Source organism: Pezoporus occidentalis, unplaced genomic scaffold (assembly GCF_034315485.1).
Source record: "Pezoporus occidentalis ecotype Australia unplaced genomic scaffold, CSIRO_AGI_Poc_V1 ctg108, whole genome shotgun sequence".
Lineage (NCBI taxonomy): Eukaryota > Metazoa > Chordata > Aves > Psittaciformes > Psittacidae > Pezoporus > Pezoporus occidentalis.
The window spans coordinates 219736-238048 of NW_026912865.1; the positions used below are offsets into that span (position 1 = coordinate 219736).

An 18313-nucleotide genomic window follows, 5' to 3' on the forward strand; every position below is an offset into this window, starting at 1 on the left:
TTCTGCATAAATTTTCATGGAATACAGATAACATCGCTTACAATGTTTTAATATGAAGGCTTTGTAAGTAAGAAAATGTGCAAGTGAGGATTCTGTGTGTTGTGAATTGATTTTCTGAAGATGTCTGTCTCAGCTTCTAGAGACATTGTTATATTTCATGCTTCAATTGCATTTCAGAGAGAAACAGTGATACGTCTAAAATCAAGAGAATATTTTTATTTATATGGGCAGTTTTTACATTTTTTTCAACTAGTAATTCATTAAAGAAGACATGTTTTGACAAATACTTTCATTTGTTTCTTACACAGACAAAAGAAGTTGGTTTGCTTGATGCAGACATATATGGACCTTCAATTCCAAAGATGATGAACTTAAAAGGAAACCCAGAATTAACACCAAGTAAGTGGAAGTAATTTTTTTTTCTTGCTGTCTTCTTTGTACATGGATGAGCATAGCTCACTCATTGGTGTGGCACAGAGGAAATGCAAACAGAACATAAAGACTTAGTGTATTTTTTAATTTTATTTTTAGTAATGAGGTTGCTTTCAAAGCTAGCTTGTACAACTAGGAGCAATATTCAGTACTTGTTTTTTTGGGGGGGAGGGGGTGTTTCGTTTTCGTTTTTGTATGTTCTCTTTATGTTGGGCCACAGGCTTTTGAGAGTTTTGTGGATTATTACTGGAGAAACTGTCAAATTGAATACTTTCTAGATTTAAGTACCTGGCTTACAAATACGGGCTTTATTAAATTAATTTCTAAGAGAGGAGAACACTTGGCTTTACTTTTTGGGTTTCTGTTTTGAAGTCAAAGACTAATTATGTTGTGAATAAATAAATGAACAAATCCTCTCATGTATCATCAGTGGAGTTTGACTTCCCTGATACAAACTGAAGTATTCTTGTATTTTCTTGTACTTTGGACTCTATTGAAGGTGTATGTCATACAGGCTGTGTTTTCCTGTAACAGATTTTTTTGCAATGAATTTTTCATTTGAAGTGCATTATGCAAGATGAACACAGAAGGGACTATGTTGTGGTGTTCTTCATACCTCTCCTTTTTTAATGTGACTTTGATTTTTAACTTTCCAAAGGAGATGAGGTAAAAATTTGATTCTCCATTTATTTTTTTCCTCACTGTCTGAAATATTGACTAGATAAATTTGAATTTCTTACACATTCTGCTGTGCTTTTTGTCAGTCCATGCAAAATTTAAATCCACGTTATGAGCCACAAATAAGCAAGTTGCCCAGTCTATTTTGTATGATCATACAAATTAAATTGCTAGGGATGCAAGAACTGAAGTGTATAATCAGTCGGGTATTAGGGCAGCTCAATTTTGTTTGAACATAAATTTCAGTTACTAGATATTTTGGGTATATAGCTGAGAATTCACCATAAGCTTTTGTCTTAACATGTTTCAAGTGTGAAAAATGCACAGTTCAATGTAATGGAAAGAAATTGGAGGATTTCCCTGAATTTGAATTGGTGCTGTTGACTTCTAAGCGCTAATATTTTGATCACTAAGATGTGTTGTCTCTACGTCTGTGTGGAATGTGCAAGCAAATATTACCACGATTTAAGAACATTCCTTATTTTTTAACTGACAGAAGATGAATATGTGTATTTCACATCTGAACACATTACACTAGTCTACTGAGGAACTCGTGTAGTAATTCAGTGAATTTGAATTTCAGGAATTCTGTTCACTTCTCTGTGTGCTTTTAACTCTTGAGTTGCTGAAGCTGTAGAGTAACAACAGTGACAGTGCTGGCAAACTAGCTGACATGATTTCATTGTGAAAGTAGGAATTTGAGGGCCTGGGAAGCTTTAATTGTGAACTTCCAATGTTCCTTTTAATGAGTGACAGATAGGATAAGCTTGCAAGGAAGTGATCCATCATAGGGGGTGTGCGTGTGTGTGTGTATGTATGTATATATATGTGCGTATATATACATGTATAGATACAAAAATATGTATGACCCTTATATGTTGGTATAATGAGGTTTAGTTTTATTTTCTGATTTCTTGCTACATTTTCAAGAATAAAACATAAGCTGAATAAATAGTTTTGTACAGAGATTGAGCAAAGCCAGGCAGTTCAGTGTTAAAGATGTGCATTAACAATGTATACATAAATCAATTAAAAACTTTTTTTTCCAATAGCATAGCAATCAAAAATTGTGTTTAAACACTATTGCTGTGTTCATTGTGAGGCCTGAATTTGTAAATGAAACTGTAGAGTAACCCTTTCAGGTTCTGACCACACTTGCACTCTTTGACTTCTTTTCTCACACGTAGCAGCTGAAAAGGGATTAGGGATGTCCAGTGCTACACAGAATAAATCCATGAAGCAATTATTAGTTCTAAATAGAAATTATTATAGTTATGCTATAATTTAAGTTTTCAAAATTAATTAGGAGTTCTTAGTGAGGGGAGAGTGTATAAATACACAACACTCCATTAATTTAGTTTTGCAAACTGTAGTGCATTGGAAAGTCTGTTAACATTTAATAGGGTGTCATTCAAAATACTATAAATGGTCAGGGAAATGCTGTTTAATAAGTTCACAACTGAATTTGATTAGCTAATGGAGGATTATCTAACTATGGAATAAATATTAGTATCAGCTACAATGTAGACACAGGGCAACGCTTTTAATGCAAGTAGCAAAAGCATTACTTCTGTTTTTACCCCAAATAATTTTCTTAAAAGCTGTTTTCTGGCTTAGTGAACTGCATAATTTATTTATTTTTATTTTTTTTTTAATCTGCCATTGAAACTAGCTGCCAGAGATTAAAAGCTATTATACTGCCGAGAAGACATTGCTGTTTTGCCAGATAAATATAATGTTTATTTGTTTAATTTAAATGATGATGAAGGTTTTGGCGTGCTTTTTTTTCTTTATGACAGTTGAGTGCTCTCTTAATATTTCGAACCTTTGTTGCCTTTTTATGATGTCCTCAGTGTCTTTTTCTATTTCTTCATAAAGTAGTATATTCGAAGGATCAGTAGTGGGCATCTGACTTCCAAATTTGGAATAGATAGTAACTTCTGAGAGAAAGCTAGCAGTAGTTATGGCTGCCCCATTAAGTCTGATAGTACTGCAGGGGCTATAGAAACTAAATTCCTGATAAAATACCAAAGTTGGAAACGGACATGTCCATTTTTTCACTGGGACACATTTACGTGTCTGCTAATCTTTAGACTGTGATTGCTGAATCTTGTAACAGAAAGTAATAATTTAAAATAGCATCTGTTGAAAACTGCTTAAAAATGTCTGCTGAAAATACCAAGGGATTGTAGTGCAGCCGTTTGTGGGTTATAAATAGAAAATTTTGAGTGGACTACTTAAACAGAGAAGATACAAGACAGGTAGGGTAGTTACTGAGGTCGCCATGCAGAAGTTTCTTGATCTAACATATGGGTTTAATTTTAAAAGTACAGCTTGTATTCTCAAAGAGCGTTGTCTTTGTCATGCTTTACCAGCAGAACTCTATCATGATTAAAGAAAACCAAAATTTAATTCTTTCAAAAAAAGTCATAATTTCTTTTGCCATTACCTCTGGATTTGAGAACGAGTGATTTTTTGATTGTGTTTAGTCTAATGATATGCTTTATTTGGAAGAAGTCTGAACTGAAACCCTGTGTTTTACTTTTGGTGAGGCCTTAACCCAGTTAGTCAGGGTGACTGGAGTCTTGCATGTGACAAAATAATGATTCAGAAAGTTATAATTAGTTGTGGTTTATATTTTGTAAGCTCTTTCATGTGTGATGAGGTAGTTCAAAATGTGAAGAATACTGAAGTGTTAAATACTTTATTCTGGACCCGATTACTGCCCTCAAGCTTGTAACAATTAACCTCAAGCTTGATTAATTCAGCTATTGTTGAATCCACTTGTGGATAAAATTGTTGACATTGGGAGGGAAAGGAGATGGAGGATACCGAACTCTACAAGGAATTATTTATAGGCATGTTATATTTATATGCAGTTGTTAGCTGCTGTTTAAAAAAATTAAAAAAAACCTCGGGACTGTTAATTTATTAAAATTTTATTCTTCATTATGAATAAATTCATACTTACCAAAAAGTAAGGCAGAAAAGTATAAGATGAGAAATGTAGTGCAGTAATTAAAGTCTCTTACTGAGAGCAGTCTTTTTTGGATAAATGGCAAATCAAATTTTACTAAATGCTATTGCAGTATAAATTGCTGAAACACTGTAACCTGAAAAAAATATATTTCAAGTACTTGAAAGAGGAAGTGCATTACTCTTTGTGGTGTTAATCCTGGAGTGCAGTAATTATGAATGTTTTAATATGCATTATGGATGGCAAATTATTCATTACCTCATGAAGTTTACTTAAGAGATACAAACTTTGCCTGGTTCAACTTTTATACAAATTGGAATTAAATTGCAAAATGCTTTTCTTACAGTAACATGATAGATACACATTTCGTTGTATATACATATGTGAGAGAAATTATTCTTTTTTGTTTGTATATTGTACACATTTACCTTTATGCTTATTTCAGAGGAGTAGACGTTTCCATCCCTCTCTTCTGGTAGAAGTAAAATTCAAGAACTGTATCTAATTCTGAATTTTCACAGTATTTTTGTGTAGAAATTTCACTTTCATGTTTTTGTTTTTTCAGCGAGTTTCTTGCTGTATTTTCCCTCTTTTGTTCTCCTTCTCTACAGTACGATGGAGTGGCTTTTCAGAATAAAGAAATAAAGTGGACTACATCAAAAATAGAAAAAAAATGTATTTCAGTCCTTTCCTTATATTGACCGGTAGCTGAAAGTGACGGAGTTTAAAAGTTAGCATCATTTTCCTTGGCTTTATTTGGTGGTCATAATTTTGTAAAGTACCTAGAACTCCACTTTGCAAGGGGTGAAATTGGAATAAAATCACAGAAGGATGCATGAGGGAGTTCATGGGAAGTGCAAAAGAGAATATTTAATATACCCAGAAACACTTCTTTTTTAAGTGGAGGATCAACAAGTTTACTGTAGTTTACATCTGTGTTATCAGTTTCCAGATGTGCTTTGAAAGCAGTGTAAGTCCCTTGTTAGCTGGAAAGTTTTTTGGAGTTAGATCTTGAACTGAAGGTAATATGTAGGAAATGCCTGCCCCTGAGGTTCCTGCTTCTCCCTATTCTGCTTTACTGTTGTCTGTGATGCTATTACGTGGCTGACCTGGGCAGTCCCCCTCTCACAGGAGCCAGTCAGTGCTTCAGACACCATGAGCCTTCCCAGAGGTTTTGCATGTCAGGACAAAAGCCTTGAACTGAATATTGTATTAGTCTGTTTTGTTCCTCAGGGGTATAATGAACTAAAAGAACACACCCAAATTAATCTATTAAAGCTTTTGATCCACTATAAATAATCTTTTTTGGCTCTGTGGGTTGTTTTAGCAATTGTAAGGAAGATGTGATGAAAGTTAACGGAGACATACTTAAAACTAGTCCTGTATTAGTATTCTAAACCTAACAAATCAGCAGTGCTTCAAAATGTAACAAAGATATGACTAAATCACTGTGCTGTTTACTTGTGTCAGACTTGCTTTTGAAGTAGAGTATTGAAGCAAGGAATTAGTTCTTTTGCTTTTAGGTAGGACTGATGAAGTTGTATCTGCAAAACAATTCTGTTAATGAAAAAGCTTTTACAGAGCTTTGTTTCCTCTGCAGTATCTTAGGAGGAAAAGAAGTGGAAAACCTCCTTGGATAATGGGATTGGTAGGCTGACTAAATATGAGAAGCAAATCTTTAGGGAAAAGCTGAGTTTCTTTATGCATTTGTTTCTTTAAGTTGAACTGTGAGCACTGAATAATGCTCTTTGAGTCTCATTTGCTTTGGTTTAAGTATTTGTGATGTCTTCATGGTTAGATAACACTGTTAGTGCGGGGTGTAATGGGAAATCACAGCCTGCCTTGTGTGGAGCTCTTCAAGCTTAAAATACAAATTACAGTATTTCTAGGGCGATCCTGCAAATAAACTTATAACACAGTGTGAAATCAAGCTTGAAGTCTCAATTAGTCTGTCACGTGCCATAGAATATTCTGGGATTCTGGCATAAGATTTAAAGATTTAAAATCTGTGACTCTGACTAACCTTTTGGTGACAGCATCCTTTCTCCTCTGACATAGGGTGTTGCCTCTGTGTTTTCTTGTGGGATACTCTGGGGTCCTGTTGCTATTTGTCCCCCTCCCTTCCAGTGCAGTTCTATTCCCTTTACCCCACTGTGGGTGGAATTCATTTGCCTTTGCTTTAGACACTAGTACTTCTTTAAACACAGTGGAGCATGGTATCTGGCATCTAGCTGTTCCTTCCAGAGGTATGGCTGTCCCTATGCTCTGTGTCAAATCTGCTGGCCCTGTATAAATCTCAGCTCCCTAAGGCATCCAGGATGGGTGGAGACTTCTGTATTTATACAAGTAGGGCTCAACCTTTTTGTTACTCTTCCTGTGTCCCTGTCCCTCTTTCTTCCTTCCCTCCTTTCTTCTCTTCCTCCCCCACTTCTTTCCTTCTTCCTTCCTTCCCTTCTTTTTTTCCCTCCCTCATAGATGGAAACCCTATATAGTCTGAAGTCTTTATGTCCTTAACTGGAACCTGGATCTTCCCATTACAGAACGTTGATCTTAAGAGGTGACTTTCAAAATATACAGCACATAAGTTCCTTATACTTCTACATAGCGACAGCCATAGGAGAATTACTGCTTACTGTGATTAGCAGAAGGTGCTGTGTAAGTTGCTAGTCCTAACTCAGTGTAATCACTGCAGCATGAAATTGTACACAATTAAAAACCAGATGATACAAAAATTTTTGAGATTCTACAAGTGACCATGCTGAAAATCTGTTTCAGCTTGTCTGTATGTATGGCACATTAATTGAGTTTGCCCCAGCTAATCTTGTTAAACGTACTGGAACCCACAGACTATTCTGCCATGTCTCTCTGTGAATGGCTTAGGGGCTGTTATGCCATACATTATCTGCGTTTCAGGTAGTGAGATACCACTGAGATGTGAGGAGGTGCAAAATAGCAATTTGTTACGAAAAACCTCAGCTAATGATGAACTGTGCAAACAGCAGCAGAACCTTTAACTTTTGTATAAATTACGAAGAAATATCAACTTGCTCAAATTTTGATAAATGTATGCAGGGGAGTTACAGTATGGGTTTTATTTAAATAACATAGTATGAAAGATGAAGGAGTACTTAAACTTATGAGCTATTCAGAAATACGTTTTTGAAGCTGCTACTTTAATGCTTAAATGTGAGATGTTAAAATATTGTGACTAATACCTAAATCTCCGAATAACATGTAGTGTAGTGTAACTTTCTACAGCTTTTTCTGTTGCAAACTTTTTGTGCCTCAGTCTGCTTTTTAAAATTTTAATTCTTTCAGGTATATTTGGGAGTTTCAAGGGAAAATACATCCACCTAAATGTCTAGATCTAGATGTTTATCAGTTGTGCATTATATGCTTTCCAACATTGAAGATGCCCTAAGTGGAGCTGTGGCTCAGTTGGAGCATCAGACCTTGGGAGAACAGGTCTTTAAATCCACAGTACTCTTGAATAACTTAGAGCAAGTTTCACAGCCGAGGTCTTGATTCCCTCATCCATTGCATGAGATAATAATTCTGCATCTCAAAAGCAGTTTTTAGAGAAAAATATTCATTTCGGGTGTTACAGAAACAGGGCTTGCATAAAACTTAAGGACCAGAAAAGAGGCTCATTCAGAGCATAGCCTGGAGCTTACAGTGGTGTCTGCACTGGCAAACACTTCTGCATTGGTAGTGTGTTTGGAAACATTTGCAAATCTGTATGCAAAGGTCAGTAGGATATTTTAAACTGGAAAATCACACAATTGTTCTACTTTTTTATAGATTTAGCTATTGATGTCTGATCGTGGAACAACTTAAAAGCACCACTTTCCTGCTCAATGACCAAAATCTGGTTAGGACAGACGGGTGACTATTGAGATTTATTGAAGACAAATAGTAAGATAATCAGTAACCATTCTAAGAAGTCTCTGATACTGTTATAGTGGTAAGTTCCAAAAATAGCTGAGTGCAATAGGAAATGTTTAACAGGGAAGAAAAACCTGAGCTTCTAGCATTCTTATCTCCTGTTTGCATGTATTTTTTGCCATTGAAATGGTAAAAATCCCCAACCTACCCGTTTTTTTCAGACACTTGAAAACTCTGAGCAACTCCTCTGCATTAGTGCTCACTCAGTCAGTGAGCTCAAAATAGATTTGCTAGGGTGTTGCATGATCCACTCTAGTCATATTTAATGTTATCTTTTGCTTTTATTAAATAGCATGATGCCTGCTAGGAAGGTGTAGTACCAACATCGCGATTTTCTGCAGTAATGATCTTTACTTACCTGATGAGTTAAGACTATATGTAAGACTTTGCTTGCTGTGATGTATCAGTCAGTAAACCTTCTCTGAAAACTAAGCCAAGAATTGAAATGTCTCCTTGTGGCTTAAACCCTGGTGTGCAACTGAGCACTATGCAGCCACTTGCTCACTCCCCCACAGTAGGATGGGGAGACGACTGGAAAGATAAAAGTGCAAAAACTTGAGGGTTGAGATAATGAGAATTTAATAAGTAAAGCAAAAGCTGCATGCAAGCAAAGCAAAACAGAACAAGGAATTAATTTCCTACTTCCCACAGGCAGGCAGGTGTCAGCCATCTCCAGGAAAGCAGGGCTCCATCACACATGACTGTTACTTGGGAAGACAAACGTCATCACTCTGAACATCCCCCACTTCCTTCTTCTTCCCTCAGCTTTATATGCTGAGCATGACACCATGTGGTATGGGATACCCCTTATGTCAGATGGGGTCAACTGTGTTGACCCTCCCAGTTGTGTCCCCTCCCAATTCCTTGTGCACCCTCAGCCTACTGCTGGTGGGGTGGTGTGAGGAACACTCTGTGTAAGCACTGCTCGGCAATAACTAAAATATCTCAATGATGATATGTTATTATCATAAACCCAAAGCACAGCACCATGCAAGCTACTGTGAGGAAATTGAACTCTTATCAAGGCCAAAACCATATAAATATAGCTCTGTACATATTTTCTGTGCTGCACTAACCTATGACCACCATTGAATGGCTGTGTTGAGCTTTCAAGAGAAAAAGAATGGAGTAACTCAGTTACCTTGTCAGCTTAGTCGGTAAGGCTTTATTTTCTTTCTAGTAAAAAAAAGTTAAACCCCATCTACAAAAAAAAACCAACAAAAAACCCACAAAAAACCCACAAAAACCCCACCGCAAAAAAGCAAATCCCCCCAAAGAAAATCAAAATGCATATCCATCCTAATGACTTCAACATCATTCTTCCTCATGTAACAGTCCAGCCTTCAGACCAGTCCTAGTACTCTTTTAATTGGCAGTCTGCTGTAATGCTGTCATAAATTTGCGCATGCCTGCCTTCTCTAGTGCCCTACTTGTATTCTACCAGAAAAGGCATATTTCATTGGTGCTCTATCGATTTTATTGATCTGATTTTGTATGTTTAGAGGAATCATGGCACCCTTTTATTTAGGGCCACCAAGCTTACTGAAAAGTTGTAAACAAGAATATTGATCTCTTGGCGTAGGTGGCATAGTACTGCTATATGACGTGATTTTAAGAAATGTGTTTTGTTATATTTTGTATTTTTGGAGGTTTATGGCAGGCATCTGATAACAGAGGAGGAAGTATTTACTCTGGAAACAATGGGAATTAGAGATGTTGCTGAGATATCATTAAGCTAAATCTTTATACGTTACGTTTTAGAAAATCTTCACGAGACCCAGGCCGAAGGAGGAATGCCTGTTGCTTTTGATGAGACAAGGGTGATTACCAGAGCTCACTGAAGCACTTTAAATTTGAGATAGTCTTAAGAATGCTTTTTAGCAGTAGGCAAACAGTGGGATGCTCTGCAGAATTTTGTATTGCTTTGAAACTATGCAGAATATTATAGCCATAATATACAGCAGGTCGGGAATTGTTCTTGTGCATTGTATAAATTTGATTAAACTGCTCAGAGCAGTTCATAGTCCTTTTTATTAACCAAAGACAGTAAGATCCAGTTTTCATTAATTTCATTAAATTAAACTCTGCCGTTGAGAAATAAACAGCGCACATGTTTCAACAGCAGGGACCCCCTTGGTTATTCTGTAGGTCACTATTTGTGTGTTCACAGCAACTTTTTTGTTTTACCCATTGAGGTGAAGGAGAGGGTGATTTCTGAAGGTGTGTCTGTTCTGTGAGATTAGTATGTCTGCCTAAGCTCTCTACACAGGAAACCATTCATGCAGGCAGTGGCTGTTGAGATGTTAGCCTCTAGATATTTGACTAATGTACTGTAGAGAACTTGGACTGAACTGAGAAGTTAGCATTTCGGTGAACTTTCTTAGAATGAGTACATCTTTTCCATACTTCTTACCCTCTGGTTCCTGGTCCTCATGTGCTGAGTGGTCAAGGATTGGCCTCCCGTTTGTTTTGTTATTTCTTAAAATCTTTCCTATTTCACTGCAAGAATGCAGCAGTCCTTGAACCTGCAGTTACGTATGTTGTTGCAGGACCTTTTTTATCCCTGTTTTCAAAACCTTCTCGTAGGTAAATATGTAGTCATTTTTCTCAAATCTTAGTATTGTAACTTATGGCAGTATATACACTCTTTGCAAGGACAGCAAAGCAGTGCTAGAGATGGCTCTAGGCTGAAGTTCAAATGTCATCAGGCTCTTCATAACAAAGGTATCTTACTGCAGGGGGGAGAAGTAAGACACATTCCTAGAAATGAGGTTAGACAGTATAGTGACACCAGAATAAGCCATGACTAAACACTGGGGAGCTGAGCAAGTAGAGAAAAGTTGTGTTAACACTGGTGCAGTACAACAGTCCAAGCCCATCTCTTTTTCCAATGGCAGTTCCATTTTCATTCCTGAGTGCAGCAGTCATACAAGTGATTTGTTTAGCTTCCTATTTTACTCTTTTTGATTTGTAAACCAAAACATTCCATTTATTTTCATCCATATTTCTACAAAATTGCACGGCTTGAATGTCTGCTTACTTGATTGCTTGAAAGCTTTTATCTGTAGAGTTTAGCTCTTTAATTTGCGTGCTCTTTGGTGTTATTTTGCTTGAATTTGTAGTTCAGATTTGAGTGGCCTGCATTATATTCACATTGTTTTTATTTTACTATCCATATATATTTTACTTTGGGTCCATCAAAGGCTTCTGTCAAAATATGTATTGTAATATATTTTTTATTGCTTAAAGTAGTCTTTCAGTTTTATGCTGGTTCTTGTCTGTGCATGCTTCTAAATAAACCAACTGGATCGAGTAAAATTCCTCTTGTTCTTTTGTGTGTGTGCCCATGTGCCATTTTGAGGTAAGGTATGGATTTGGATGGCAGAGACTTCATCCTGAGTTCTTGGCTTTTGAGAGGTTTTTGTATTGAATGCGCTCATGTTTGTTCACTTTCTGCTTGCCTGCCCCTTTGCCAGCCGAACAATGGCCATATTTCTCCCCCCTTTGTTTTCTTGACACTGGAGGACATAGGAATATGGAGCACGACAAGGCCATTACCTCTGTAATGCTTAAATATGCATCTTTTGTTCCTACAGAAAATTTGGAAGTCCTGCAGACTTGTGCCAGTCTGAAGACATCCAGGACTTCTTACCCAGAGCTGTTGACAGCATGTATTTTATGGTGGCTTTATTTGGGACCTCTACTCTGGGGTTCCAAGCAGACTGAATACCAGGAGAATAATTCCCTAAAACACTGGTGTGTTAATGGGAAAATCCTCTGATTCATGAGATTAGTGAATAACATCTTAAAAAGAAGTTAAAATCCCATCATGTTACAGGATTTTGATATTGTTCTGATATAAATGACTCAGCATTTAGTGAAGTGTTGCAGAAGTAGAAGGCTGCCTAATAGGGAATTTATGCCTCACAGCATGGGGATTTCATACAAATAAATGAGGTTGTTTTCGACAGTGACAGCACAAAGTGATATAGTATTATGGGCAAATGCACTGTTATTCTGGCAAAAGATGAGTGGTGTCAGTAAAAACAGAGAAAAAGTGGGGCCATGTTCTTGGATAGAATAGATAAATGTATGCATGTATCGAAGGGATGAGGGGGGAAAAATAGATGAATGCTTTTAACCGAGAGGAAAAACTGGCCTTAAAAGAAAAAAAGAAAAAGAACAAAAACCCAAAAGCAACTCCCACCCCCAAAAAACTTTGTTTGCTTCTGTTTTAGAAAATCTAATGAGGCCCCTTAAGAACTATGGAATCGCATGGTGAGCATATGTTTTAATTTAAATCAAGCTTCTTTACAGATGTACTTGGTGGTGGTGTGCTGGAAAGCTTAAGTTTTTGCTTTGTTGTTTCAGCATGTCTATGGGCTTCTTGATAGAAGAGACTGCCCCTGTTGTGTGGAGGGGGCTCATGGTAATGTCAGCTGTTGAAAAATTGTTGAGACAGGTAAGGACTTAGAGTACATACTGGTGTTTCAAATTGTTTATTTTAAGATGCATTTAACTGATACATGAGTGTCAATGGCATTATTTAATATATTAGCAGTGAGCATTTTTGTATCTCGGTCATCTTAAACTCTGAAGAATTTAATCTTAGCTTCAGGTAAGAGGAAGAGTTGAAATTTTTTGCATTTGCGTTATCTCCTTCAAACAGAACTGTTGTTCCATGCATTTCATGAGTGAAGCATCCCAATTTGCCTTCCTTCTTATTCCTTTTTATGTTTCTTTATGCAATTGTTAAAAAAAAAAGGCATTTTGAGGTTGCCTGAGGATTTGAATGTATAGGTATCTATGCGTCATTACAGCTGTATTCCCTTATGTGCTTGTTAATTCACCAGCGCTAAGAATTCTTGGATGGTGTTTGGCATATGACAGGTACATGAAAATCATTAGATACCATCTCTGTGTAATGCAGATAGATTGTTAGTTAATAAATTTCCTGGCATATGGAAGCGGGGTGGCTTTTTTATTTCTTGACAGATTCTTCCCCCCTTCCCCCCCTTTTTTATTGTGAATAGATCTGTGAAGTGCTAATGAGACAAACAACTGAAAAAACGCATTAGGGTTGCATGTTTAGACTTTGAAGTGACCCAGATTGTTCACAGCTTAACATCTATTCCAGGGATTTAATGTATACAGCTTGGAGATCACTGGGTTTCTGTATGTCTTCTGTAAATGCCTCCAAATCTTGTACTCCCTTAATGACAGCAAAAAAGAAGATACTTTTTTTTTTTAACTCCCCAACCTTTTTCCATTTTTACTGAATTCTCTAACACAGGTTTTAGAATAGTGTGCTCATTGCCCTAGTCAGAAAAGCCACCTGTTTCCAAAATTTCAGGAGGAATATCTTTGCCTAGATTTGTCTTTATTTTAAAAATAAGGGGTATCCATGCCAGTAGCTGTGGAAGTGTGTTTATTCTCTGTGTGTGTTGCATTGCCTTGGCCAGGCTTACAAGGACTTGAGCCTAAAACCTCGAAGGTACAGCTAAAGTTAGCACCTGCTGTATTGGCATACTCCACCCTGGGAGACTGAAGACTGGCAGGCACCTCCACTGCTGTTGCTTCAATCATTAGTATCCCCAGATGGGAAGCATGTGCCAGCATCCTTGTGGAGGGTGTGGATGATGCCATGTAATGAGCTCATTGCTCCCTAGCAACCAATGAAGCAAGTTACATGCTGGCCGATCATGCTGTAGGAATGAGACAGAGTCCATTAATGCTTGGGGCATCAGTTATTTCCCTGACAGTGGAACCTGAATTCTGAAAGAGGAGGGCTTTACAGCTAAATTCTTTTCTCCCTACAAGTATTTTGCTTCTGAATGATGACCAGGGTAGTTTTAAATCTCTGCTGGAAAAAGATTTTTCCATCTCATCTTTTGAAGAAAGAAGCTCACAGATCACAGGGAGAACCAGCAGGTCCTATTTAATGTGCAGGTGGTTTCCAGACTACCATGTGCTAATCTCCCTTCTGACATAGTTATTCATCAGTCTTAAGAAGAAGTTAACTGAAGAACCGATAGCCTAATAGCCTTGGACACCTAAACAAGAGAGGACTGCAGCATGCAGCAATGTTTTTGAAGATACTATAATTCCATTTTATGTTAGAAATTATTTTGTCATCTGTTGGGGGCTTTGAAATATTTCCTTGTTTTCTCTTTCTCTGCTCTGGTTGGTCTTGGCTATTATTACCTTTTGTTTGAGAGCATAAGGTTGCTTGCAAGAATACTTCTGTTTGTATTTAACTTCATAAATGCCTGTTCTTAAGAAATAGCTGCTTTACCTCTATAGCTACCTGTAAACCATCTATGTTAGCTCCCTAATCTAGATATATAGTATAAGTGTATGGAGTTTGTGTGCATTCAGACAAGCTGAGAAATTACTGAGTTCTCAAAATAATAAAGTCAGACAGATAGAAAACACAGAGGTTCCCAGACTTTTTCATGAAAAACACTGGTAGTATTTACAATGGTGTTAGATAGTAGAGGGGTTTTAGTTTGTTTTAATTGCATCGAGACTATGCATTCACTCTGTGATGCTTGTTTGTATGCTTTTTTTTTTTTTTCTGTATGAACAAATCTGTTTTCCAGAGTTTTATCATGCTTCAGATACTCCAATAAAGCATTGAAGGGCCTAGTTTCCAAATTCATTAATGAGGACTTGTTAGCTCATTGTTTACTTCTAATCAGTCTGTGCCTGTATGAGTTTTTGCTTCTCTTTCACTTGCAACTTATTTATAATTTCTGGAATTCTTACTTTGGAAAATACTTTTGTTAAATATATATGTTATGTGCTTTCCTAAATACCTACTGCATGTGACCTCTCTATTTGTGATAGGTCTATATTTGTCCTTCTCTGGTTTTACTTCTTTGGTGGATGAATGTCTTTTCAGCTCAGTACAGAGTCCAGCCTCATACTTGTCTCTTTTCACTTCTACTTGCATATGGCCAGGTTACATTACTTTTTAGATAAAACACCACCTTTTAATTCCAGGTTGGGTTTGGGCCTTGTCTAGGGTTAGACGACGATGTAGGAGGACCAAGAGATTTTCCCTGAGGCTGGACAGCCATGAGTGGCAGGGTGTGTGGGATAGTATGGGCAAGTATCTAGGTCAGTGGGCCCCTCCAGTACTTTGGAATTTCACCACCGAACAAGTGCAAAATCCAGAAAAACCAGTAAAACACTTAAATGAGGTGTGTGGTCATTCTGGCCATACCAGAGATGGATAAATCATGACAACATGCTGGGGCTTGGCCTATGCTTACAGGGCCTTGTTCAACACTATCCAGCACCTTCAAAAGGAAAAGAATGTCGGCGGATCTGAGGGCAAAGCAACAGACAGCGCAGCTACTCCAGCTCCAAGCACAGCAGCTGCGCCAGCCTCAGCGACAAGTACAGTAGCTACTCAAACATTGATTGCAACAGACAGCGCAGCTACTCCAGCTCCAAGCACAGCAGCTACGCCAGCCCCAGCAACAAGTACAGCAGCTACCCAAACCCCGACAGACAGTTTTCTGGAACATGACCTTTTCCTTAAAAAAGGAAATGTAACTTATAATACAAGATAGAGTTAGCAGTTCAGTATACTGTTTTACATATATATTGGTGTATGTTTATCAAATCAGTATATAGATGCAAATACATAGTGTATTAATTCTATAATGTGTCCTACTTTTATTGAAAGTTTTACTCTATAGAAAAGAAGGAAGGGGATAATGATAGATATTGGAAGAACAAGAATATATAAGGGAATGATTTTTCACCTGTAGTGAAAGTAAATTAAAAGCAGTAGTGGAACATTTGATTCTATACAAACATATTCATAACTCAGTTACATATATCTCTTTTACAAGCCTTGAAATTATCCAAAATTTTGTTGTGCCTGTGAAGTGACTTCTTTGTTCACATACTTAGATGTTGTGTAGGCCTGTTTACACTTCAGGGTCATCTTTTTCTCTTATCTGGGTTTTAACTCTTCCCATTTGCCACATTTATCTTAATGTAAAAATTTTTTTACCTCTGCTAACACTTCCTTTGAATATTGCTTGCATGTAGATGGGATAGTAGAGAGTATATTTTTTGTTTACTTGAGTTTTTTAAAAGGTAGTTCATTTCTTTGAAGATATTGTTAAAGCCCAGGTAAGGAAGTTTTGATAGTTCTCCAGTGTCATCTGTTGCACTAGGCTTTTTCTATTCAGTTTTCACTTAACAAACACTTCAGAATCTTCCTACTCTTGTATAGTCCCATTTAGCACTTGTTCCTTTACCCTGTGTGTGTCTTGACTCACTGCTATGGTACTCGGTTCCGAGTAAACAAGCTGCCTCAAAATGCTTCATCTTGATGTATTTGTTGTGGGAGTGACTTCTGACAAGCCTTTAGGCTAAGCATAGCAAAGATACAGCTTTTTTGAGAGTTACCTGAAACCTGTACTTGAACAGCAATTTATCTGAAAAGCTCTGTTGAGAGAAGTATCAAGCAAGTAGTGAAGAACCTTAGAAATATGAAAATAATTTATAAAAAAAAAAAGGCAAGCAAAATAATTTGCTGGTTTAAACTGCTTTTGCAACAAGGATTTTAAATGGTCATTGCTACTGTTCCATACAGCCTGTATGGTAAGTTTTCTAGCACCATTCTCATTTCTGTCTGAGGACATCTTGACAGTTCAGTGGTAAAGGAGCAATTAGAAGAGTGCAGCCACAAACCTGAACTGATCCAGGAGCAGTGTGACTGGCTGCTTTCCATCCTGGAGTATACTGTGGCAGTTGTTTTGCCAAAAGGTTGAGGTAGGGGATGAGGCACTTTATAATGCAGATGGAGGGGGTTTCTTGTTTAGGCAGTAATCAGTAAAACTTTTAATACAAAGGATAGTAAGTGTTGGTTTCTGATCTTGAATGCTGTCTTCTGTGTGTGTGTTAAGTTGAAATACCAGCAGAGAAGGAAAAAATCAGTATGCAGTGGACAAGTCAGCTTTTCTATTAAAAAAAAACCCAGGCAAAATACAAGTGCATATTTCAGCTGTAGTATTCTCCATGTATCTTTGTCACATCAGTAGATAAAGTTGTATCATTATTAGAAGCAAGCATTACCTGTGCATGGATTCTAGGTGTCAGCAGTTCTGTTAAGTGCAAACAGTCTTCTTGGAACTAGCCCAAAAATCTGCTCTTTTCAAGGCAGGGATCTCTGGTTGATTAAAGTCCTTAACAGGATTTCTTACACCGACTGTGACATTTCAACCTATGTTTTTCTAGGCTAGTCAGATCTTACATGGAAAGACTCTTGTATTTCTTCCTTATCATGCTTCTCTAGAGCATCAAGAACATTTTGTGCATTGGTAGCATCCCTGGTATAGTATGGCTATAAAGTAGAGCCTCAGTGCTATTAAGTGTATTGTGACCTCTAAAGGTTCCTTAGATGTACCTGACAAGGATGAACACATTTTTCCAGAAAGATGACGAAGCTTTTCCTGGAGTGGCTCAATTCTAGTGAGTCCCTAAAATACTCTTCTTATTCTCTAATGGCAGTTCCTCCATCTCTTTCTTGCTGCTGCTTGTAGCACCACTTTTTAAATATATTGAAAGAAAATTGAAACAAAGTTTCACTTGGAGGGGTATAATTAGAAAGGAAAGAATACAGGGAAGTTAGAAAGTAAATTACATAAACCTTTCAATGCAGAGCAGTTGCACATGTGCAGAAGGAAATGAGGCACTTTGAAGCGTGGACAGACTTTATCTCCTGTAGATTCATGTTGCAAACCGTAAATTCAGCAGAATGATGAATGTTATTTTCTTAGCTCAATCCAAAGCTGAGTAAGACTGTAGTCTGAAGATCCAGTCTTGTCCTTTAAAAAGACTTTTAACTCAATTTATGTGATTGTTACACTTGTATGTAATTTTGAAAGTGTAGCTAGAGATGGAGATTCTGTATGCTACTTTGCTTCTGAAGCTGTCCTCTACCAAGAGAACAATTGTTTTGAAACTAGCACTTGCCAGAGGTAATGGTGGTAGTATTTATATAGTAGATTGTGTATGGGTGAATGTGTATGTATGCCTCAAACCTTTTTTGTAATGTAATTCTCTGATGTTTAGTTATTATATGTAAGTAGTTGTAGAGTTTCATATGTTATTGGGAACAGGAAAGATGCAGACAGATAAATTTTATTTGAAATACTGAACAGACTGCAGCTTGTGAGGTCTGGGATATTTCAAGAGCCTCTGTTAAAAAGTTGCCATAAAAGCAACAGTGGAGTGAATTGAACAATAAAAATTAAT

General features: G+C 37.1%; 1 protein-coding gene across 1 annotated transcript in view; it reads left to right on the plus strand.

Annotated features, from left to right (window-relative positions):
* NUBPL (NUBP iron-sulfur cluster assembly factor, mitochondrial) overlaps window positions 1-18313 on the plus strand; it is an 86711-nt gene that overhangs the window by 18384 nt on the left and 50014 nt on the right. The window contains exons 4-6 of the mRNA XM_062622975.1: window positions 309-399; window positions 12271-12310; window positions 12404-12494. Of these exons, the coding sequence (XP_062478959.1) occupies window positions 309-399; window positions 12271-12310; window positions 12404-12494 (222 nt within the window). The remainder of the gene's footprint in view (window positions 1-308; window positions 400-12270; window positions 12311-12403; window positions 12495-18313) is intronic.